At 32.7% G+C, this 25,000-nt stretch overlaps 1 protein-coding gene and 1 long non-coding RNA gene across 3 annotated transcripts; both read right to left on the bottom strand.

The window, feature by feature from the left end:
* Positions 1 to 2,988: 2,988 nt before the first annotated feature.
* LOC130806634 (pentatricopeptide repeat-containing protein At2g35130) lies at positions 2,989 to 21,021 on the bottom strand. Of its 2 annotated transcripts, XM_057671790.1 has the most exons (9): positions 20,829 to 21,021; positions 17,985 to 18,074; positions 6,897 to 7,078; positions 6,581 to 6,813; positions 5,978 to 6,227; positions 5,630 to 5,775; positions 5,024 to 5,229; positions 4,529 to 4,653; positions 2,989 to 3,667 (listed from the first exon to the last, which is right to left on the bottom strand). In XM_057671790.1, the coding sequence occupies exons 1-9, from the start codon at positions 20,852 to 20,854 to the stop codon at positions 3,093 to 3,095; spliced, it is 1,833 nt and encodes a 610-aa protein (XP_057527773.1). In that variant the 5' UTR covers positions 20,855 to 21,021; the 3' UTR covers positions 2,989 to 3,092. The 2 variants fall into 2 exon arrangements, with proteins under 2 accessions (XP_057527773.1, XP_057527781.1); XM_057671798.1 differs by lacking the exon at positions 20,829 to 21,021 and having other exon boundaries at positions 6,887 to 7,078.
* Positions 21,022 to 23,590: 2,569 nt separating this feature from the next.
* On the bottom strand, positions 23,591 to 24,538 carry LOC130806646 (uncharacterized). Its single transcript, XR_009040336.1, has 2 exons — positions 24,406 to 24,538; positions 23,591 to 23,916 (listed from the first exon to the last, which is right to left on the bottom strand). It is a non-coding gene; the product is annotated as an uncharacterized LOC130806646 (long non-coding RNA).
* Positions 24,539 to 25,000: the final 462 nt, after the last annotated feature.

Raw genomic sequence — 25,000 nt, forward strand, 5'->3', positions numbered from 1 at the left:
TATATATATATATATATATATATATATATATATATATATTCATATATACATATATATACATAGACTTGAAATTGTCGTTAAATTCATGAAATAGACCTTCTAATTGGTCGAACCAAAATCTACTAATGAAATTTTTTTATTTAACTATCAAAATCAACTAAACAATTTAGTTAAATATTGACATAACAAAAAAATAAAATTCCAACAAAAAAGTACATGGAGGATGAAAGAAAAAAATCAATTTAATTTAATATATAAAATTCATACTTTACTTTAAAATCCGTTTTAATAATTCCTCCACTGAAGTTCTTAATTTTATCATGTAAATTAAAATTATCATGTAAAAATAAATAATTCATATATATTATTTATGTATAACCAATATTTTTATATGCCCAAAACGTATTAATAAAAGAGGAAACTGATAACACTGTAAGGTTTTAGTACTATTAACTTTTAACATGCGGAAAACTAAAACCTTCCCAAGTCCTAATTATTCACATGAAATGAAACAAGTAAATATTGAGATGAGAAATTATACCTTTGTAGCATAAATCCACTAGCAAAATATAATCACGAGACAAGAATCGCAAATGAAGTTCCTCTAGTGAAGTCCACCAACAATGTCTTGTAAGACCCCGTATATTAGTTTTGGCTAAGTGAGAGTTTTGGTTATTCAAGACTGAAAGTTCTCCTATTAATTAGGATTGGTGTATTCGGCCTCTTGAAGAGTAAAAACTGAAAATGCACGGTCGTGCTCTAATGGATTAAAGAGTTAACCATTTGTTTCGACAATTCATACTCAGATTTCAAGAAATAAATTTGAACATTAGTATACGTGAGTCATCATTATGCTATCAAAGTTTGACATTAAGTAAATTCAGGAATTTATGGTTACACACTTGTTATAGGATAAGTGGGAGATTGATGGAAATAAGTGTCCTATTAATCAAGTGTAACTACTAAAAAAAAGAGGATAAAAATAGAGATTAGTACATTCGAATATATTAGGTGATCATAGTGTTTTGCAAGAAACCAATTTTGATTTGTATTTTAATTGGATTAGTATACCACTACTAAATGGGGTCCTATGAGGACACAAATATGAGTTACCGATTGGATTCAAACAGTACCAATTGCATAAAATGCTCATTGGGCTATTTAGTGTAGGAGTGATTAATATGATTTGATGATGTGTTTCAATTAGGAATTAAATATAAATTAATATTATTACATATAATTGTTACATGTAACCTTCAAAAGAGTATATGAAGAGGTGTTGCGTTTGCTTAGAAATAGATGCACTTTGCTCATCATTTTTCATAAGCTTGTGTGTTATTCCTCTCTACCTTTCTCCAAATTAAAAGTAATAAGAATATTAGCTATTCTTATTCTGTACTAGCATACGTGGTGATCTAATCAGTGGTTGTGGACCAATACTAGAGGAACGATACTTGACGTTTTGATCATCCACTATTATCATACATACCCTTTAACTTGTGGAAATCACGCGACGAGAGTATGATTCTTACATATACTATATATGTATTAATATATGCATGAGATCTTGTTTAAAATATAAAGAAATTTGTTTTTGCAATTCCACATTACAAATTTATATTCCTACACTTTTCTCAACCTTAATCCTTCACTCCTTTTCGGTTGAACGTCATTAGTGTCTATGATGAGTTCACACAAGCTAAATGAGTTCATATAATCACAAAAACGTTTTTATCTTTAAGTTTTGGATCAAGAAGTAAAGTAATAAACATCAAAACATTGACATTATTAACCTTAGACCAATACTTGTCATATTTATCCTTCATTAGCTTTACCATATGCTTTAGATCATGGTCACTAAAATGAATCTTAATGTCATAACCAATGTCATAAACTTTTTCAACAACTACTTTACATGTGAATATGTGACATATCTTAATCTAGACAAACTCAAAATAACATCATATCGAAAGAAAAAACAAAAATACAAAAATTCTATACCAATCATCATCATCAGGTGCATGATGCACCATCCACCTTATTAAGCTCTTTTACATAACGAAAGAACTTGGTTTTAAAATTTTTTAATGTCATCCTACATGTAAGTGTAGTTTTAAATATGTTGTAAGTGGGATTTTACCTTGTTTTAATGTCTAAGTTAATAAGACCCTTACAACTTATATGAATAATACACTCAATTTGTTTATAAGTTCCTTCACTCATAAATGGTAGCTTTTATGTTGTTGGTTTAAATTCCTTGTGCTTTTATTTGATTTAAAGCCTACTATGATTAATAGTAATTCCAGTGGGCACTTAAAGCCTCCCTCTTTTTGATTGTGATTTTCTTTTTTCCAAATGTGGTTAGAAACTCACTGCATTTCATATGCTATGCATTGATGAAAGGAAGAAAATTTGTCCTTACATTTTCAACCCGAAAAACAAGTAAGGATCTGATTGTGCGGTCTAAGATAACAATAAGTGAGTCCAAGCCTAAGATCAAGCCCAAGCCCAAGCCCAAGCCCAAGCCCAAGCCCAAGTATTAGCCTAAGTACTTCAATCTCTTCATAGTTTATTAAGAAAAATTATCCATGGTATTTCTGAGTTTTGGCACTTCTCAATGGTACTCCTAAATTTTTTTTATCAATGGTACTCTTGTATTATTAAGCATCTTACAATCGTAATCTTTTTTAACTTTTTCCTTCAAATTCGTCCAAAATGGTTAACTTTTTTTCTTTTCATTTATTTTTTAGTTTAAAACATAAAGAAAGTTAACAATTTTAGACAATTTTGAACAAAAAAAATTTTAAAGGTTACGATTATAAAACGCTCAATGATACAAGAGTATCATTGACAATAAAAAACTTAGAAATACCATTAATAAGGTGCCAAAACTCAGGGATACAATTGATAATTTCCCATTTATTTATTATAATTCCAACTTTTAGTCAAGCCCTCGGGATTTTTTATGTAGTTCCTTGTACCCCATCCTAAATATGTTACTACTTTTTTTCATTTATACAATATAATAATGCATTCGTATTATATATTTAGAATTACAAAATGGCATTTGTATTATCTGCCTTCACAAGTACTTAAATAGACTTTACATTCTTATGTATTGTTCTAAGAATTGTGGTAAGTTGTTCTCTCTGATCTTCATTTGAACACGACGAAAGCAAAACTTTCGCAGTTCCTCCATCTGGGAAACAACCAGCATCGATCATTTCCTCAAATATTTCTATGCATACCTTGTATTGTTTTTTCCTCGAGTAGGCTCCTATTCGTGATGTCCATGTCACCACGTCAGGTTTCATATTTTTTTCCCCAAGTGAATGGAACAGCTGCTCCATTTTCTCCAAATATCCTGCTCGTCCATACATGTTTATTATTATATTGTATGTACTGATATCAACTGCTAGTAGTCCGTCTTCCATCACACCCAAAACTTGTTCCATCTTCTCAAATTGGCCATATCGACCATACAAATTCAGCATACTATTCATGATGTAAGTGTCAGGTTTAATACCCGAGTTGATCATCCCATTTAAGAATTCCTCACACTTGACAATGTTCCCCGATTTTGAGTAGGCAGAGAGTAACAACATGAAGGATTTCATGGTTGGAGTCAAACCGAGTTGCTTCAGCTGCATGAATACATCTTCCGCTTCTGAAAGTATAACACAGCATATCAGGAGTGTAGCGATTTTTTTTTTCAATTGCACAACTATGAAGTTGCACAATCAAAAATGTTGGAAAACTATTGATAATTTTTTTTCACTATATATCTTCTTAAGAAATCAATAGGGGACTTGTTCATGCCATATCATACCCCTCCACTCTCATATCTTCTGTTGCGCCGTCCTTTTGAATAATTTTAACATATTAAACTAGCCTACAATGTAGGTGGCTCATGGCTCAATGACTAAACAACCCTGAATGGGTTTGTAAGTATTTGTTGAATACTTTTTAACATGTTAAACTAGCCTACAACATATGTGGCTCATGGCTCAATGAGTAAACAATCCTTAATAGGTTTACAAGTATTTTCTGAATAGCATAAACATCATCTTATTGAGACTTTTGCATGCATTATAATATTAAACCCTTAAAAGTTGCATTCAACAAATTTGACATCAAGTATGTAATGGTCGTGGAAAAAAATAAGCCATTGTGAATACTTGTCCATTACTCGGCATCCGTACTCCTCTATTGAAAATCCACAAAATTGACTGTTTGTTGCAAGATAAGCAACAATATTCCATTACCAATGTCATTAAGTGAGTCCACCATATATATATATATATATATATATATATATATATATATATATATATATATATATATATATATATATATTAGAGTTTGGAGGGAATGGATGTATGTAAATTTAACGTTGTAATAACAAAGTCGTCCTTTTCGATTGACCCACGTAAATAAGAAGTGCACGTGACTTGATACATAACAAGTGTTTTTTCAAGTAAAAACATATCGAGGTCAAGCATTTAACAGGAAGATGAAGAAGTCTTACCTTCAATTAAACCAGCTCTGCCATAAGCATCTACCATAATGTTATATGAAGCTCTATCTGGCTCACAACCCATGTGTTGCATAAGTGAAAATATTTCTGCAGCACCATAAGGGTACCCTGCACGGCTATGAGACATTGAAAGTAGGAAACAAATTAGTCATAATTAACAATCTACGTAAAGGCATATCAAATTGATGGGCACATGACCAGCTAGATGATCTAGAGGTTCTGTTTGCAAGGGAGTAAAACAAAGCTATCGAAGTTGTTAGTCTTGAGGCCTAACAAATTCTCACAAGAATATTATGTCTCAACAACATTGATAAGGTGTATGTCAAACAACTTATCAAAGAAAGAATTTAATAGCAGTAAATCAAAAGAGTAACCTTTCAATTTCTTTTCTCTTTTGAAATAAACTATAGCATCTCTGAAATCATACATGTAATGATCTAACATCCAACAATACTCATGTTTGGAAACCAGAATCTGTGTGCTAACCTGTAAGCTTCCATCAGAGCATTATAAGCATAGACATCAGGTTCAAGCCCAGCTTCTTGCATCAGCTCAAATATTTCTTCTGCTTTTTCACATTGTCCAGCCCTTGCAAATGCATTGATTAATGCAGTGTATGTGCAAATATTTGGTTTGCACCCCTGAGTTGTCATTTCATTGAAGATCTTGAGGGACAAATAAGACTTATTTGCCTGCATGCATTCTGGGAATTAGTTCTTCTAATGAGCTTCTGTGTTCAAGCTATACATTTATTTGTCCGCATGCATTCTGGGAATTAGTTCTTCTAATGAGCTTCTGTGTTCAAGCTATACATTGCCCAAAAAAATAGGTATAGCTGCACAAAATTACAGAGCAATTGCAACATACTATCCTACGGTATAAATATATGATAGTGATAAAGGTCCAAGAGGAATTAATAATTGTCTTTGGAAGGGTCCAAGAAAAAAACGTTTCATTAATCATATTCGATTAAGAGGCTCCCTAGGCGGTGTTCAGGAGGATTGGACAAAAGTTGAAAACCATATTTAGAAGCAATATAGGTCAAATAATCTAAATGGCAGTTGATGGATGATATAACATAAAAAGACTAACCTTTCCATATAAATTGATTATCATTGTGTATGTCTCAGTAGTTGGTTCACAACATTCTCGTTTCATCCTCTCAAATATCTCTAGAGCTTTATCGCTGTTTTGTCCTTTTATCAATCCTTCAATATACGCATTGTATACGGTGGCACCTAAAAACCAATCCAAGTCGCACATTTGAGGTATAAGAAGTCAATCAATTACTACTTGGAGACCTAAAAGCATACATCTTTAATCTTTACAAAATAAAGAGAATGCATTTGAATTTGAAAACAATTGCTGCAAAGAATAAGCAATTATTAGTAAAGAACAAAATGCTTGAATGCGGTAAACAGATACAGTGAAAACATCTACTTGAGGAAAGGCCATATTTTCGCATCTCGGAGAAAATAGCCTCAGCTTTTGCATACAATCCCGATGCACAGTAAGCCCTCAACATCAGTGCATAAGTATCCTCCGTAGGAATACATCGAGCCTCCAGAAGTTCCAGATATGTTGCTTCTGCCTTCATATGCTGTAATTTATGTCCAAAAGCGTCAATCAACAAATTGTAGCACAAGATATCCGGTTGGAAGGAGCTCCTATACAACATCCATTGACATAGCTGCAAAAACACCAAAGAGTGTATGTCATACAACAAAGACATGTTAATAATAGGAAGCTGATCAAGTCATCCAATAAATCTGTCTAGACATATAACACACATTATGATCATGTAACAACATTAATGAACCAACAATTCCAGGCATATAATGCTGACAATCTACATAACCGGAAATTTTAACTACTAAGAAGGATACTTGAAGGTTTTATACCATTCAAAAGAACCATTGAAAGGTTAACTCAATGGATAAATCTCAAACTAGTGGGTTGAAATGATTTATGCCTAATAATTAAGCCATATTAACTAGTTGCAAAATGACACTACATTCAACAAAAAATTACAAGTTTCCTCACCACCACAATTCCATCCCACTTTTTACGCAAGCGTAACAGAACAGCAGCATTGATAACATCGTCCCAAGTGGTATGTGTTTGAGGAAGGGTGTCAAGAACGCTCCATATTCTATTGCTATCTATATCCTGTTGTACAAGCTCGATAATTTTCTGAGCAATTGGACTAAGCACCGGGAAAATCCCATCAATAAATCCAGAACCAAATTTCCATCCACGTCCTCTTAAACTTCCGCCTGGTTTGGAATAAGAAATAAGCCAAACTTCATCCACCAATATGTTGGAATGTATAAAAGGCGTAAGACTTACAAGTACATACATCGTTTCCTAGATAACTTTTTGTGATTGAACCTTCTGAACCTCCCTTTCCCATCAACGTAAGAGCTATCACGCTTGAATTTCTCAAGAGCCTCAACATTCAAACATTTTACTTTGCAGGGACTACGATTGGTATATCTTCTTAGATCTAAATGTATGCTGCACAACGAACATTGAACATCCCTAGAGAATTGGTGCAAAAAAAGTCATTAAATTCTTGAATACAAGTTAGCTAATACCAAACAACATTGACCACCAAAAACCAGTCCATGAGGATGGTATGTATAATAACACTGAAATATATCGCTATTGGAAAAAAAATTGCATAATCTAAGGCTTTAAATACCACAATCATTCTAAAGGTTTGAATATGTTACATTAACTACGACCAAGGAGATGCATGACGATCATAAGCCCCGTAAGCTACATAGTAGTTACCACTTATAGATAACTTCTACACTTGATTAATATCTAAATTAGTCTATATATTTGGCTCCTCAAAAGTCATCTCGATCCTATCGCTTCTTATAGATGCTAAATTTTCCATCGGTTTGAACACAAGTCAAACATTATCTTCTTTACTCTAAAATATGAAGTATGAACTAAACAAGGCATTGATATGCAACTCTATTATTCCTAGTCAACTAATTGGTAAAGTATAGAAGCTCTATGCTTACTACCCTCCCCACACATATCATTCACCAATATATCCAGCCTAATCAACAAGTATCTACTAAAACAAACATCCAACACTTATCATATACCCAAAATTCAAGACATCCATTCACCATTATCACAAACTCGCACACGCAAGGCATTTACACAAATTTATCTTACAATGCCTTGACTCAATTACATAGATGAAACCATCAAAATTGAAGTGACAACCATCAAAATTCAATTTTAGGAGTGTAGAATGCTCAATTTCTTATAAACCATTACTATAAATTAGTTCATTCGAAAGTCATGCTAATACTTAAGAACTTAATATGACTAATGAAACCATATTAAGCATAGTCTTCAACCACTTCATTAGTTAGATAGTACATTAGTACTTATTAATTTATCTTATCTTCTAGTACTCGTTAGTGCTTTTTTTTCCATTAGCCCAATATCAGAAATACATTTCCGATACTTTTAGCCAAATGACACAACAACTACAATTTAAAAAATATAGACTTATTGATTAATAAAATTCCATTCAATCAAAACACCATATAAAAGTCAACAAAAACGGTCAACCCTTCCACTTAGTCAAATAAACCAACTGAATCGACTCAATAACTAACAATTATTTGCAAAAACAACCCAACAATAAATAACTTAGTTGATTAACTAAAATCAAGTTTAGCTTTCTAAATTAAAAATATTGCAAACATAAGTGGTAGCTACTCTTAAAAGCAACAATATTGGTGAACAATAATGAACTTAAAATCACATAAAAATAAAATTGGTCACTGAAAAATTGAATAAGTTGTAGCTAGGAATTTCCATCTTGTTAGTTGATTAGGAAAAACATTAGTGAATGAAGCACCAATGATAACAGCAGTTAAAGGGTGCCCAACCACCGTCATCTTTAACCTTTGGCCTCTCTTATCCGATTATTAGTTATTAATGGCTTCGTGCAACGGTTACTATCAACAGCATGCTATGTTTGGTGAGGAGTAGGATAGGAAGTGTATTTTCAGCCTCTTCTTTTCCCTTACCCGGATACAATTTTTTTTTCTTATTTATTATACATGTTTTTTACTACAGGACTACAACTGTAAGTCATTAATAATTCCCTGTATTATATTGGAATAACTATCCTAAATAATTCAATCTATTACTAATTACTGGTGAATAATTCCACCTTTTGAAAATTTTAAATAATACAACCTTTGCCTTCATTTTGTTGCAAATTGACCCTTGAAAAAACAAGCCAGCTATACCAAGTTACTACTAGTCGTTACATTCAACAGGTTATCCACCTCCTTTATAAGCTTGCTTCCTTAGAGTAATACTATATCCAATCCCAAAATTTTGGATTGAAAAAAAACTTTCACATCTTTAATTTAGTAAAATTCTTAATAATTTTAAAAAAAATATCAACACTAATTCCTCTTCTTCTCGAAGTGTTGGTTCAAATTCTGAAAAATATGTGAAATGTGAGCATGGTTTCGAAGCAAAGTTCCAAAGGGTGAAGAAAGGTTTCCGGGCTGGTGAAAATTTTATTCGTGTCCAAAATGAAGCGGAGGTAGATGGAAACATTAATGAAGGTCAAAGAAATTTTTTCATTGGAAAAATAAAAGGTTTTTGAATAAGTTAAAAGTAAAAGGGATTCACCGATTGTAACCAATTCTTTGCAAAAAACATTCATTCGCAACAAAAGGTATTCAAAGGTTGGATTATTTAAAACTTTTCAAAAGTTGGGTTTATTAGCAAAGAATAGGCAATAGGTTGGATAATTCAGGACAAATTTTTCCTATTATATTCAGCTTTTTCTTTTTTTTGGAATATTTGAATCAATTTAATCCAATTTTGATTTTATATTTATAACATACTCTTTCATATTCACTCTAATACTATGTTTGGATAACTATTTGTCTGCTTTGGAGAGAAAAGAAAGGAAAGGAAAGGAAGGAGAAGGGAGGGAAGAGAAAGAAAAGGAAGGACAATGAAAGGGAAGTAATATTGTTTATAAAGGAAAGAATGAATGGGAAAGGAATAGAGATGAGAGTTGACCCTTTCAAGCTTTCCAACTTTGAAAAGATTGATATATTAACAAAAATCATCAATTCAATCCCTTCAAATAACTCCCCTTCAAATCTCTTTCCTTCCACTTTGTTATCTAAATAAGAGATTTATCATCCCTCTAAATCCCTCTCAACCCTTTCCATCCATTTCTATCTATCCAAACATACCCTTATTTCATTTCCTTATTGGGTCGAGTCACCCAAAATTTCTTCTTTCTATTTTGGCTATGTTAACTGTACCAATTTATCCTTACTAAACTTTACAATTGCACATTTTTATACCTACTAATCCCACTTTAACCCCATTAAAATTTAAAAATACTACATTCTTTCTCTTTCACATGTAGTACCATTTGACCACCAAAAAAATAGTGAAAAGACACTTTGGATGAATACGAGGAGCATTACATATTACATATTATGTAGACCTATTAATTGTTTTTCCTTTATTTTCTAATGGAACTATCCACATTGGTAATTAAGTTGTCATGCATGCATTTGAGTGCCAATTAAATACCTATATTTGTATCGGCTTTGAGAATGTGACATTTGGAATTTTAATTCATCTTTATTATGTTTTATTTACATAATTAATACAAAACTTGATAACCATTTTTGACTTAAATTTGCATCCCTCACTTTTTTTCAAAGTAAAAATTCGTAGAATACAAAAATATTTTTGTTGAAGAGATCTAGTTAATAATAAATATTCCAATACAACAAAATTTGATTACCTCTTACTTCTCTCGTTTCTTTATTATTAGTAGTATTATTTATTAGATTATTAGTTATTAGATTTTTCGTTTTCTTTTTTGTAGTTGGTTCTATTTATTTATTTTATTTATAGACATTTAATATCTTTCCCGTGTAGTTACGTCTCTTTATCGTTCTCGAGCCGGGGGACTCCTTTGGTCGCGCTCTCCTATATGGGTATGAGTTGCCGCCGTCCTTCCCTCCCCAAACCCTGTCCATAGTTTTTCTATGAGCGGGATACACTGGATAGGATGATGATGATGAACAAAATTTGATTACAAAAAAAAATTGATTTCAATAGTTTATTACTTTGCAACCAATTATACAATTATTTGTGAACATAGTATGGTAATTTATGAAATTTAATTTCTTATATAGTAGTCATTTATCCAAATAAATAAGTTGAATGATTTTCAACAACTGAGGTATTATTGTTCAAAATGTATATTAAGCAATATGATAGCTTATTACGGCCTTTTTTCATTTGTAATTAAATTTGTTAATCGTCAAATTTGTGAACATATTATTTAATATTATATTAAAATAAATACATAAGATTAACATACTACTGCCCTTTTTCATTTGTAATAAATTTTACATAGTTGCAATCAGGCCAGGTTCGTTGTATAGGACCGAATGTTTGCTCGTAAAGAAGACTTTTGAACATAAAATGAAAGCTGCAAAATGCGTATGCTGAGTTGGATGTACGGCAATACAATGATGGATATAATTAGGTTCCATGAGTTTAGAGAGAAACTAAAGGTTGCCCCTATTTATGCAAAGATGAGTGAAAATAGATTGAGATGGTTTAGGCATGTACAGAGAAAGACTTTTGACAACCTCGTGAGGAGGATTGAAAGCATTATAGTGGAGGATAAGAGAAGTCGACCGAGGAAAACGTGGAGAGAACAAATAAAAAATAACTTGCATGGACTAAACCTCTTTGAGAACTTAACCAAGGATAAATCCAACGTACATATCCTTGAACAATTCGATTAAGTAACAAATCACTAAATATTTCATCTTTGGTCTTATGTTTACTATTATTGCATCGATTACAAGGGTAATATAATTTAACTTCCTCTTCATCTAATCATTATCATTCAATTCACCAAAAGCAAAATTAAGACACCCTTTAACTCCTTTTAAAAATAAATTACTTGTCCTATCATCACATTTCATCCATTCTAACATCTTCTTTAAAATATGCGAGTTCTCCATGCATTAATATGTAGATTGATAACTACAAAATAACAATACAAAAACTTTCAAGGAAAAAGAGAGATGATTCTCATACATAATAAATTATAATGTTAATCATGTTCATAAAATCAAAACATAATGTTCTCAAGTCTTTACCCCACATAACAATATAACATACAACATCCAATTATTCAATGACAAGTCGATATTGCAAGACAAGAGTAAGAAGGTTGAACATACACAATCTTCTTTTGCTAATAACAAATAAACTATTTTAGACTAACCCTTGATTGTGAAAACTACGTGAAACACGTATGAAGACTCAACTCCTTTAAATGATGATAATTCAAAACACATTAAATTAATCAAAAGATTAAGTAATTACATTTAGGAAAAATTACAAAAAACTACCTAATCTATAGGGTCTTTTGCAAAAAACTACCTAATCTAATTTATTTTGCAAAAAACTACCTTGTATGACATAATTATTTTCAAAATACTACCACCTAACATCAACTGTTAGTTGACCGTCAAGTTTTGCGTTGACCTGGCATGTGTGTGGCACGTGACTCACTTTAAACCAGTAAACCTTACGAATTCCCTCACCATACATTATTTCCCTCCATTGCTTCCCTCACTGTTCATGGAGGGATATTACTCTTAACTCACTACTACAACTCAATCAACTCTTGAATGTTGCATTAATAATTCTCCTAATCTCTGGTAAGCTTTCATATCTTCATCTATTTCTTCTTTTTGCAGTTTTCCAATGCATGTTTTTTCTTTAAAAATCTCACCTTTCAAAAACCAAAAAATACCAGATTAACTATGTTCTTTTTAGTCACAATAGTCTAAATTTGTTGTTAATGGCCAAAAAACGAAATTGACAAAGAGAATTAAGGTTCATTTCAAATGGGTAACTAAGCAAAGGTAAATTTTTTAACTTAAATTTCTTGGAATTGTTCAACATTTCCTGATGTGTTGTGCTTCAATTTATCTTAATTTTTTAGGATTTCTGTTAAATTGAATATTTTTTCCTCATTTAATCTTGTGCTTTCTTTATTTTGAATTGTAGAAAGTTTGCTTAATATTATTCAATGTATGAATAATGAAGCCAATCAACATACGATTGTATTTTGGTGGTTTTTTTTGTAACTAAGAACTACAAGACTGAGTATAGATTAGGGATTAGCTTACACCCAAACACAGAGGAGGTTTGCTATTTTGAAATAGCACATTGGATTAGAGAAAAGTTAGAATTTCCTGATGTAGGTAGAATATGGTACAAGTAGGGCTGAACACGATTTGGTCTAAACCGTAAACCAAACCGGACCAAACCGTAAATTTAATATTTGGTCTGGTCTACGGTCTAAATGGTCTGGTCTGGTTTTTTTTTTCAGACCGTAATCCAAAACGGTCCGGTCCCGGTTTTAAAATTTTCAGACCAGACCGGACCGGAAAACCGTAATAAAATCAAATTTTAGGGGATTAGGGCAACTAGTCGTGATTCCTGCTGGCTGCCTCTCCCATTCCTCGCCTCCTCTCTCATTCCTCGCCTTCTCCCATTCTCCTCTCTTCCTCGACCTCGCCTCCTGCACAGCCTCGCCTCGCTTCCTTCAACTCTTCAAGCTTCAACCCATCGACCTCCTTCAAAGACGCCTCGCTTCCTTCAACTCTTCAAGCTTCAACCCATCGACCTCTCTTCAAAGACGCCAGACGCCTCTGCTTCCTTCAAAGACGCCTCCTTCAAGCTTCAAAGTCGACAGTCCTCCAATCTTCATTCTCCAATCTCACCATTCACCACGGAATCAAGTGTAGAATCTCTTAATGTAAGTATATTGGTTGATTTTTTTGATTTTTAGGGTTTTTTTATCAGTTTTTGATTTTTAGGGTTTTTGTTTGGCATCCTCCATTTCATCCTCCATTGACAATTTGGCATTTTATGTTAATAATTGGTGGCCTGTGTTACAACTTGACTAAGCAATCTTGACTATGTTGGTATTACTGATATTAAATCTAAGCAATCTTGACAATTACTAAGCAATCATACAAGAATATAATTCACATATATTTCACAGTCAATTCCCGTGAACATGATATAGCAACTGATATTAAATCTAACCGTTTGTTGACTTCTGTTTTATGTTTAACATGTGTAATTGCTTAATTTTCAGTTTTAGGGTTTGATTGGGATTTGGAAGAATCACCATTTTGTTTGATTGTAGATTTCTAGTATTGGAAGAATCAACATTCTGAAATTCTGAATGTTAAATTGCTAATTATGTTGAATGTTGAATGTTAATATGTTGGTATTACTCGTTTGATATGTTGAATGTTAATATGTTGGTATTACTCGTTTGATTTGTTGAATGTTAATATGTTGATGATGTATTTTGTTTACAGATTATCGTTTATCTTAGATTCTCACTCAATTAAAAAAATACAAAAAAAAAAAACCGTAGACCAGACCAGACCAGACCGTTCTAGAACGGTCTGGTCTGGTCTGGTCTGGTCTCTTGACTGGTCTGGTCTGGTCTGGAAAATTTCCAGACCGGAATTTCTGGTCTGGTCTGATTTTTCTGTCAAACCAGACCAGACCGGACCGTGTGCAGCCCTAGGTACAAGAGGTATAGGTACACATTGTTTGCAGGTAGGGCAAAAATCAAGGATGATAAAAGCATCCCAAACTTCTTAGAAAGTCCTGAAAGGATGGTTGGTACCATCTATATGTTGTTCATGGTGGTGATGACAAAGGTGAAGAACCAAGAAAAAGCACCAAGATGAAAGCCAAAATGAAAACAGGAATTGATGAGGTGGCAGATGACATGGAAAGTAATGATGATGTGTGCAGCTTGAGAGGTGAGATGGATAAGGATAAGGTTAGGGATGATGTGGAAAGTGCAAGTGCACATGTGAAAAGGGGACCACCACTAAAGGACAAGGGTGTTAATATACCCTTATATGCAAACCCTAGATCTAAAAGACATTCTAGGGCACTCCCATTCCAGAAAAAACCAGCATTCCAGTCCATATGCTCTGAACCACCTCCAGAAACAGCCAGCACACATGCTTGCGGCCTAGATCAATCAAAAATCAGCAACCCTACTACACAAACACTGGTGAATGAGTGCAGTAGTGAATCTGAGGATGAAAGTAGTGAATCTGGAATTGATGATAGCAGTGATGAGGACTACAAAACAGTGAATGAGATGAATCTGAGGATGATTCTTATTTGTTTGCAGAGAATGTGGAATACAGACTGGATGATGAGGAGCTAGATGAAGAAAACACAAAGGACATATACTACAATGAGGGTGATGATGAAGTGGACAGTGATGAAGATGAGGCAATTTTGAATGATGGTGAAGATGTCAGTTCAACATACCCAACTTTCAACACTGAAGTTGACTTTAAAGGTAAAATCAAGTTAACCCTTGGCTTGAAATTTCATTCTAATATGGTGTTTAGAAAAGCATTAAGGCATCATGCTATTGAAAGTGGCTACGACTTACTTTTTGCATAATGGTAGTTGTAGGGTAACTGTTTACTGTTGCCATAAGTGTAATTGCATGCCATGGTGTTAGGGTAATCCCTGTTGATGTGTTTGAGTTTGAAGTTGATGATGGGGAAGAGTCTTATGTTGTGAACTTAACAAATAAGAATTGTGATTGTGGTAGGTGGAACCTCATTGGCATCCCTTGTAAGCATACCATGGCCTGCATTGTGAATAGAAAATTAGATGATACACAATAAGTTCATGAGGCTTACCATGTCAAGACCTATGCCAAGACATATGGACCTAGGCTTTATGGCATGCCAGGTCATAAAATGTGGCCTACTTCCACATTAGCTAAGCCTCTACCAACCCCTTTTAGGAAATTGCCTGGTGGGCCAAATAAAAGAAAGAGGAAATTAGAGGCAGATGAGGGGAGGGGTGGGAAGAAGCAAGATTTTGTGGTGAGGGAGTTCAAGCAAAGAAGGTGTGGCAATTGTGGCACACTTGGACACAACAGAAAGAAGTGCACAAATTCTCCAAAACCCCTTGTCACAATGGAGAAGTCAAAGGGAGAAAGGCCTAGGAAAGGGTTTGTTTCATCATCATCAAAACCAATTGCAGCTACCAGCCAGCCTCAACAATCTATCCCAATAGTCCCTACTGCCACCATTACAACTCCAGCAGCACCCTCTGCAACTACAACATCTACTGCGCCTACAACAATGCCTACATCAGTAAACATGCAACCATGTCCATTAATGACCTCACCATCAAACGGAGGAAGAAAGAAGTCATGTGTTGTTGAGAGCAAAAAAACAGGAGCAAGGAAGTACGGTGCACCAAGAGTGATTTCAACACAAACTTCATCAAGATCTCATCATCAATCCACTACATCACACAATGTAGTGATCAAAGTAGTCAAGTTTAGAACATTTGTAGTTAAGTTAGTTGATCAAACTTTAAGTTTTAATGAACTGTAGAACATTATGTGTAATAGACATAGTTTAATGTTTGTATGAATTATTTGTTGGGATAATTTAATGTTTCTATTGCATTGTAGTTGGCATAATTTAATGTTCTATTGCATTGTAGTAGATAGTGAAGACACTGGAGGGAAAAGAGGAAATTGGATGGAAAATTAGAAAAAGAATGAAGGGAAGGGTACATTTAGAAATTTTAACTTGACGGTCAACTAACAGTGTTAAGTGGAAGTATTTTGAAAAAAATTATGTCGCACAAGGTAGTTTTTTGCATTAAAAATTAGATTAAATAGTTTTTTGCAAAAAGCCCTATAGATTAGGTATTTTTTTTTTTGTAATTTTACCTTACATTTATTAGATTAATTGGTCTAAAATCATATTTAGTATAAAAGGAGTTTTATATACGTTTACATGGTATTAATTGATATGTATTTCTTTAATTGTTAGTCTATTGAAATGTGACTTAAATAAGTTGAAGTAGTCAAGGTTTATTATGCTCACATGTTTCTATCAATTATCAATTAAGCAAAATGGACTAAGTGTTATTTTTGTGATAATATGTTTATTATTAATTCGGTCCAAATAAATTAAGGCAAGTCGAAATTAATATTTTGGTCATACAATTTTATATGTTAAATAAAATGGACTAAATTGTTAATTTTTAGTCACGCATTTTTAATATTAAAAGGATTGAATTAATTGTTAAATTAATCAGAAAAAATGTGTGGAAATCATTCCTAAATGTATGGAAATAGTTCTCCAATATTTGTGGATCTATTGTTGACTATTCCTACATTGTAGTTAGGTATGAATTTCAAAAAAAAAAAAAAAAAAAAACTAAAGTCTTGGTTATTTTAGAAAATCGAAAAAATAAGTTTAAGGATTATCCATTGGTTAAGTAGGTTTTAAAATAAATTAATAGACTTAGGAAAATAAATTAAAATACTAGGTTACTGCTATTTTTAGTACTAACATTGCAAGGTTGGAATTGGTCTAAAGGAAGCCAAACAAATAGCTAAATTCAAGTTGGAATTGGTCTAAATGGAGCCTAACAAATAGCTGAATTGAAATTTGAATATCGTCCAAGGCTTTGGAGCTGAAATCCAACAAGCAACTAAACCTGAATTTTGAAGGAGATGAAGCTATTATTTTGCAACGGCTAGTATGAGGCATAACTATACTTGAAGCTTCATCAACACTTGAAGAACTACTCACGCCCATGCAACAAATTCTCTTCTAATCTTTAATGTCTAGAATTTGATTAAGAGTTGTAATTTGTTCTTCAATTGTTTCTAACTCTCATCAATTGTAATAGGTCTTAGTGTTTTAGAGAGTTAAATTAGAATTTAATTTATGCCTCAAACTTAGAATACTTTTAAAAGTATTTGATTGGTTATTTACTCTATTGTGAGTGTGGGATATATCTTTTGTTAAGAGAAAACTTGTAGACCGTTCTTCAAGAGAAGAACATGGTGTGAGAAGATAGAGAGATCTTCTTAGTGGTCTAGGTTCTAATTAACCAAAGAGGTTTGAAACTTTGAATCCCAAGGGTTGGCAAAGAACCCATAGACGGGGAGTAGGCTATTGATAGCTGAACCTTGAGAACAATTAACGTGTTTCCTAACTTCAAATTACGCACTTTAATATTATTCTTTAATAAGTTTTTATAATCGGCCTTAGAACAGTTTCTGGAAAACTGTTTGAAGCGCCTTACAAGCTCTTGAGCTGACTGTCAAACCAAAAATTTTAATCCACCGCTCTCTATTCACTCCCCCTAACCTTCAATGTATAAATAAGAAATGTAAGCATTTTGATAAATCCTTTTACTATCATCAATAAAACATGAAACCAAGAACCATTTATATGTGGAAAACTAGAATGCATTGAGGTAAGCAAAGATACGGGAATAGGGATGAACTGACCTTGAGGCTTGTGGCTCTCGAGCGGTGATGGGTGAGCAAGGTAGAGGATAGAGCCCAAAGGAGTAACTTGACGAAGGAACATAGATACACCTAAAAAATAACAAGAAACTTAATCTTTTGACGTTAAGGAAGTTATTAGCTTTATGTAAGAGTAGGACGACATTAACATGCACGACACAAAGGATTATAACGGTCATTCTAAAATCTAGCATCTACATTTATATATCGAAACTTAATCTTTGCAATAACATAAGACTTAAACTTGAATCCAAGCGAATCAGTAAGGATACAATCAGTTTTTTGGCAAAACTAACTCATGATTAAGAACTGTATTATCAAATTTAGAAAAAAGATCTCGATAAGAAAAATACACCTCATCCAGCTTATTTGAGATAAATAAACACCATTGAAACATTCCCATTAAAACCATCATTCCATCAAATAAGTTCTAACAATAGTAGTCAAAACACAATACATACAGAACATGACGGATAAGAAAGACAGAGTTACACTTAAAGTATTTTGTCTTCATTCAGCCTTGATAACAAGGCCAAAAGCAATGATATTAAGGAGCAAAACCAAAATGATAACAAGTTTTGAAGCCATAATTTTGGGAGCTAAAAAGATTTTGAAAAAGCTCTTTAGAAATAGATTGCAATTACATCTTAATTATGTCTTTTTCTTAACATTCAAACAAAGAAAATAACTAAAATATGACTCTGAGCTCAGTAACGGTAACATACACCTGCGCATCCACTCTAAACTATTGTAAAACAGCCAACAACAACAGGAGTGGGACATCAAAGACAGGCCACACAGAACCCAAAACCACTGGAGCCAGCTAAGACAGCCAGCACAGCAAACCCGACCCACAGTACACAGCCAGCAGAGCAGCATCTCGACAGCTTTAAAACAGCCTAACAGAATACCTAGGGGCTATGTAGAGGGAGGGAAACGCCACCAACAGTCCAGACTCTGCAGGCTTGAATCTACACAGAAGGTGCCACAATCTGCAGACTCTTGAACCCAAAACCACGCAGCCAGCTAAGACAGCCAGCACAACAGACCCGACCCACAACACCCAGCCAGTAGAACAACACCTTGACAGGTTTAAAACAGCCCAGCAAAACACACAGGGGTTGCACAGAGGGAAGGAAACACCACCAACCGTCCAGACCCTGCAGGTTTGAATCAACGCAGAAGGTGCTACCAGCTGCAAGAACACCTAACCACATGGCATACACAGAAGCTAACAGCATCCTCAGGTAGTAGCATCTCTAACGAGAAGTGCTCTCATGCTCTCTAGAACCCTCCCCGCAACTTTACAAATTATATTTTTGAAGACATTTCCCTAAAATAATTTTTGTTCTAAAAACGACTAAATCTTTTTCATGATAAATTAATCAAGTAAACAACCCAAGAAAGTCAAAACTTCATCATATAATCACAACACTAGAATAAGTAAATCCAGCTGAGTTTTCGATAAACTCACTCACCCATCAAATGAAATCAATAAAGCCGTAAATTTTTAAAATAAGCCCTCATTTACACAATTGTTAATTTAATTCAATTAAATGTATAATTATGAACCACATAGCATAGGCTAAGGACAACAATAAACACCCACTAAAACACCACTCATGTACACTCAACTACAACACAACAAAGAAAGTACTACCTCAAAAATTAGAATCATGCCAGTTATTCACGACAGCCGTTGGACATCAATCTTGGACAACAAAACTTATTTGCAGATATGCTATTCATATCAACAGTAATTAATTGAAAAAAAATCATCAGAATGGAAATAAAAATATATAAATCAAACAATTTCAGGTAACAACTATCATAATCAATAAGCCCAAGCACCTAACCAATGAAGCTGTTACACGAGAATGAACTTAGCATGGCATAACCTCAAAGAACTTATCAATTTGTTAGCCATTTTTTAAGTATCATAGATAGATAGATTAGTTTTGTTTATAATTCAAGAATCAAGAGTTAATTATGAAGGAAAACCAAAATATTAAAAGCCCTAAATTTCAAAAATCAAACAATATGAAGTAAAAGAACAATACTACAATTACTTGAAAAATTATTTGAATTAGAGAGGAGATGATCAATGGCGGATCCGGGGTTCAAAGTCCCATGGGGGCACCAACAAATGGGCGAAATTTCGGTAAAGTTTCATTTATAAAATTAACAACTAAAACGGACGAAAACTATCGTAGTTAGAATATTTCTTAACCATACCACAAAGGTTAAACCAAAATCTTCAATGAAATTAAATATCCCTTATTTTTATTTTACTTTATTTCTCAAAAAAAACTATGAACTTTACATGACTAAATTCCAAAGACATAGTTATTTGAACTTAGCAAACCATCATATTAACCAAAAATAAATACCAAACACTAAATTACATCTAAGACTCCATTTTGTTTTTGTTTTTTTCAAAAATTTTAATAAAAAAAACAAAAGATAAAAATTGTGATGTTGATGGAAGTATAAATCAACTCAATGAATTTCATGAATCCAAAACTCAAACATAACAAAAAAAATTTAACTTACCCAACAAATAAAATTAAACTCACCCAACAAACACATTAACATTAACAATTAACAAACACATACATATTGAAAAATGACAAACACATTATCATTCTAAGTTTCTAACATTCTAACAAAATTCAAGAGCATAAAAATCAAGAAATAACAATTAACATTCCAACAAAATTTAAGAACATAACAATTAAGATTAAGATTAAAGATTAAAACATTAAAATTCTGATTTCAGTTTTCAAACATCAAAAATTAAAGAACACTTTATTGAGTTGCAAATACCTTAAAACATCAAATGTTGATATCATGGGACAGCCGGACAGGGAGGCAGGCGGCAAGAGGGGTGAGCGGCAGGCTGCAGCAGTGGCTGGAGTGGGCACGGCGACGGCTGGTTCGGCAAGTTGTAGGCTTTAGGATTTTATTTTTAGAAGAGAGGAGAGAGAATGGGTAAGAAATAAAAAATCTGATTTTTAAATTCACAAATTCTCGTGCAGTCGCCCTATTATATATACTTCATAAAATATTAATAATTATAAAATATTATAAGTATGTATTAAGAACGAGGTAAATAGACATTTAACATATATAATTTAGGCATTAATAACACAGTAAGCATTAAAGATAATATAAGTAGACATTAAGGATAATATAAATAGACATTAAAAATACGATAAGTAGGCATTAATCTTTAATGGGTTGGACTTGAGATACATTTTTCAAAGAGACGATGTCTTAAGAGACTAGCTGTTCTAAATTTAAACTTTGCACACGGATGTCGCCATTCTTTCTCAGCCAATTTCAGATTTTTTTTAAAAAAAAATTAAAAAATTTGTCCCAAGGGCACGTGCTTGGGTTGCTCCAACATAGATCTGCCTCTCGAGATGATAGTTGGAACTTGGAAGGAGGATACCTAGATTTTATACACATCTGTTTGAGGCAAATACTCCATATAGAGTCGATCTATTGGATTCATTTGTAGAGAAAAGAAGCATTGGATTCTTATCGTAGTTTCGATTCTGGATGCAGGTTTGTTTGAGACAATATGAAGCTCAAACCGGTTTTTTGAGACAATACGTGTAAAATATTAGTCATGAGTAATTCTGACAGAAAATCATCTGGGAGGATTAAATCAGGATTAGTCTTGGGAGAAAATAATGAGATTGGGTGAAAACTATGAGCTTTATGTTAAGGATCTAGGAAGATTGAAGAAGACATGAACATACATCAAGAATGTTAGTGCATGAAAGGATCACGTACGATTATGAGGACAGTTGTCCGCTGTTGAAGTTAAGAGTACAAGATAGTGGGACACGTGTTAATGAAAGAAGTGAGGAACGCCGTTTAAAATAGAAGAAAAGCTACTAAAATGAAGGAGAAATCAACTTGTCAAAAGACAACTACAGAAACATGCAAGGGAATTTTGGGAATTGATCAAATATCAGAAGAAATAATCTACATGCTCAATGATAGACTATAAATACTCCTCAACGGACACATAAACGAGGTAACTAATTTCTACTATTGAGAGAAAAACACAAAGAAATTTATTGCAAAAGAGTTATTACAACTGAATTTCAAGGACCCACATCGATTTTCAGAAGAACATTAAAAGCATAATCACAAATACAAGAGAGTAATGGCAACTGTTCTAATTAATCTTCAATAGAACATTTGTCAGATATATGAAATATTTTTCGCAAATCATCTTTTTCATAAAGACCTCTCGTCAAAATAAGTCTTAAGCAGTGATCCACCTTGTAGCCATTGTGCTCTTGGAAAGACCTACTAGGCAAACTGTATTAGATTGATACTGACTTGGGCATTGGAATGGGTCCCCGAAAAACATTCCGGACCCTACTAATCTCGTGTTGCTTTTTTATAGGAGCATGCATCTTCTAAGGTGGTTTTATTGCATAACTTGCCAAGATTGCAAAGACGGACTTCCACATCACTAGCATGGGTCTCTGATTAATTCAAAATCAAGAGATTAAGTTTATAATTAATTGTTCCACAAAAGCAAACAGGAATAATATGGAGATCAAAACAGTTTGAGTTGATCTTTTATTTTAGACAATTAGGTTTCTATCTTTTTTGTTTGGAGACAATACAAAGACATAGGAAAGAGCTCAAACTGTTTTTTTTAGAGGAAGCTCATTTAATTTTATAAATTCAACCAAGTTATTTTTTTTAAAACAAACTTTTGTTGTTTTAGTAGTTTGTGTGAATTTTACAAAAATTCATTAGCTTGATAAAATAAGTTTGTGTAATTAGTATTAAATAAAAACAATTAAAGAAGCTAAAACATCAAAACTAATTCATTTGTCAATTTAAATTTTTAGAATAAACAATAATAAAAATAAGTTTTATGTAGAAAAGTGTTACATGTGTATTACTAGTATAAAAATAAAAATTTAAAAATATTAATTTTTTAAGTATTACATATTAATGTTACCAAGTTTGAAGTGTTAGATGTTAATGTTACCACAGTTAAAAGTATTACATATAAGTATTACCTATCTAAAAAGTATTACATAATTATGTTACTTAAAGATAGTGTTATAAAAGTATTACCGAATATTTTTAAAAATCTAGATATCAAAAATTGTTACTATTTCATGTTATTTAAAGTCATATTTGTACTGGCTAGTATATTTATCTGTGGCATAATTCGTAACATAAGTACTTATTTGCCACGATAAATAATTACCCGTGGGCCGTGGCATAATATGTAACACAAGTAATTGTTTGCCACGATAAACATTTCCCTCGGCACAAGTTCTTGTTTGCCGCAATATATATTTACCCCATGGCTTAATTTGTGGCACAAGGGATTGTTTGTGACGATATATATTTACCCGTGGCATAATTTATGGCACAAGCAAGGTTGTTAGAATCAAGATTCTATGAAGAATTGAAATCAACTGGTGAGATCGGATCGTAGGATTGGATCGTAGGATCGAACGATCCTACAAATTCGCAGAATTAAACAAGTTATATTTATCTATGTTTATTGTTTTGCCTTAATTTTCTTAAAAACCCATACATTTTCTAAAGATTTTTCTTTAATTTTAAAATGTATACATATCTTACTTTTTTAATGCTGTTTTTTTCTCGATTCTTAATCAAATGACAAAATATATATAAGATATACACTACACATAATATATTTAGACCACATACACGCAAGGATATAATAATAAACCACAGTTAGCAAAAAAGAACAAAGATACTAGCAAAAAAAAATTTAATTAGTAGTTTTGAGCGATCCTACTGATCCTATCAACGATCCTAGCTGATCCTAACGATCCTGCCCACGATCATAGACGATCTTAACCGATCCCTCCACCGATCCTGACCGATCCTATCGATCCTGTAACACCCCAAGATTTTTATGATGTTATTATTTAATATTTTAATAACATTTGGAGATTTTATAATTATATTTAATTATATATTTGAATTAGTTTTAATAATTAATTTTTTTATATACGAATTTAAATATCAACGTATTTATAAAGAAAAACAAATAATAATAATAATAATAATAATAATAATAATAATAATAATAATAATAATAATAATAAATAAATAAATAAATAAGTTGACTATTACTAAAATTAAGAGATTCGAATTAAATTATTATTGTATTAAAATTTATGTATTTATAATGAAAAACAAATAATAATAATAATAATAATAATAATTATTATTATTATTATTATAATAAATAAATAAATAAATAAATAAATAAATAAGTTGACTATTACTAAAATTAAGAGATTCGAATTAAATTATTGTTGTATTAAAATTTATGAACAAAACAAATGTGAGTTCTTAATTGAGCTTTACTAGAAATTACCTAAATAAAAGATGAGTTAGATATTTTTTAGACCATAACACTCATTCCCTCACTTGAAGCCTCATGCCATTCCCTTCTCCTTCTTAAATCCTGCGGCTCCTTCTTCATCACAAGAACAGCCGCCACTCTCCCCCCTCAAACAGCAATTGGCGTGGCCTCCTCCACCAGCCCAGCCACGCTTGCTCCCTCACGTGCAGCCCCGTACCGGCAACAGTAGCCGAGTTTTACCCCACCAACAGCAGCCACAAGCTGCGTCAGAGACCAGCTAGGTGTGTGCCGCAAGCAAGCAGCCGGTCTGGGCCTTCCCTCTAGCCGGTTCTAGGCTTTTTCCACCACCACCACAACCTTATTTGCCCTCTTCACCCTTTTACTAGTTTTATCTTGGAGAGCCATTTCCTCTTCCCCTATTTGATTCCTTCTTGTTTCCAGTAGAAATTTATAAAGTTTATGAGTTAAGTGTTGAATTTTGTATTATTTTTCATTGAATCTTGTTATGGGTAAGAGTTGATTGATGATTTGAGTATAATTAATAATTAGGGTTAGAAGTATGAATGTAAAAGATAATGATGGTACTACTTTTGGGTTGAAAATGTTT

This window comes from Amaranthus tricolor, chromosome 1 (assembly GCF_026212465.1).
Source record: "Amaranthus tricolor cultivar Red isolate AtriRed21 chromosome 1, ASM2621246v1, whole genome shotgun sequence".
In the NCBI taxonomy this organism is placed as follows: Eukaryota; Viridiplantae; Streptophyta; class Magnoliopsida; order Caryophyllales; family Amaranthaceae; genus Amaranthus; species Amaranthus tricolor.

Coding starts and splice junctions, on each gene's coding strand:
- LOC130806634 (XM_057671790.1), bottom strand. CDS start 20,854: ATGATATCAACATTTGATGTTTTAAG. Junction 18,075..20,828: donor TCAACATTTGATGTTTTAAG/GTATTTGCAACT, acceptor GTTATTTTTTAG/GTGTATCTATGTTCCTTCGT. Junction 3,668..4,528: donor CAGAGCTGGTTTAATTGAAG/GTAAGACTTCTT, acceptor TTATACTTTCAG/AAGCGGAAGATGTATTCATG.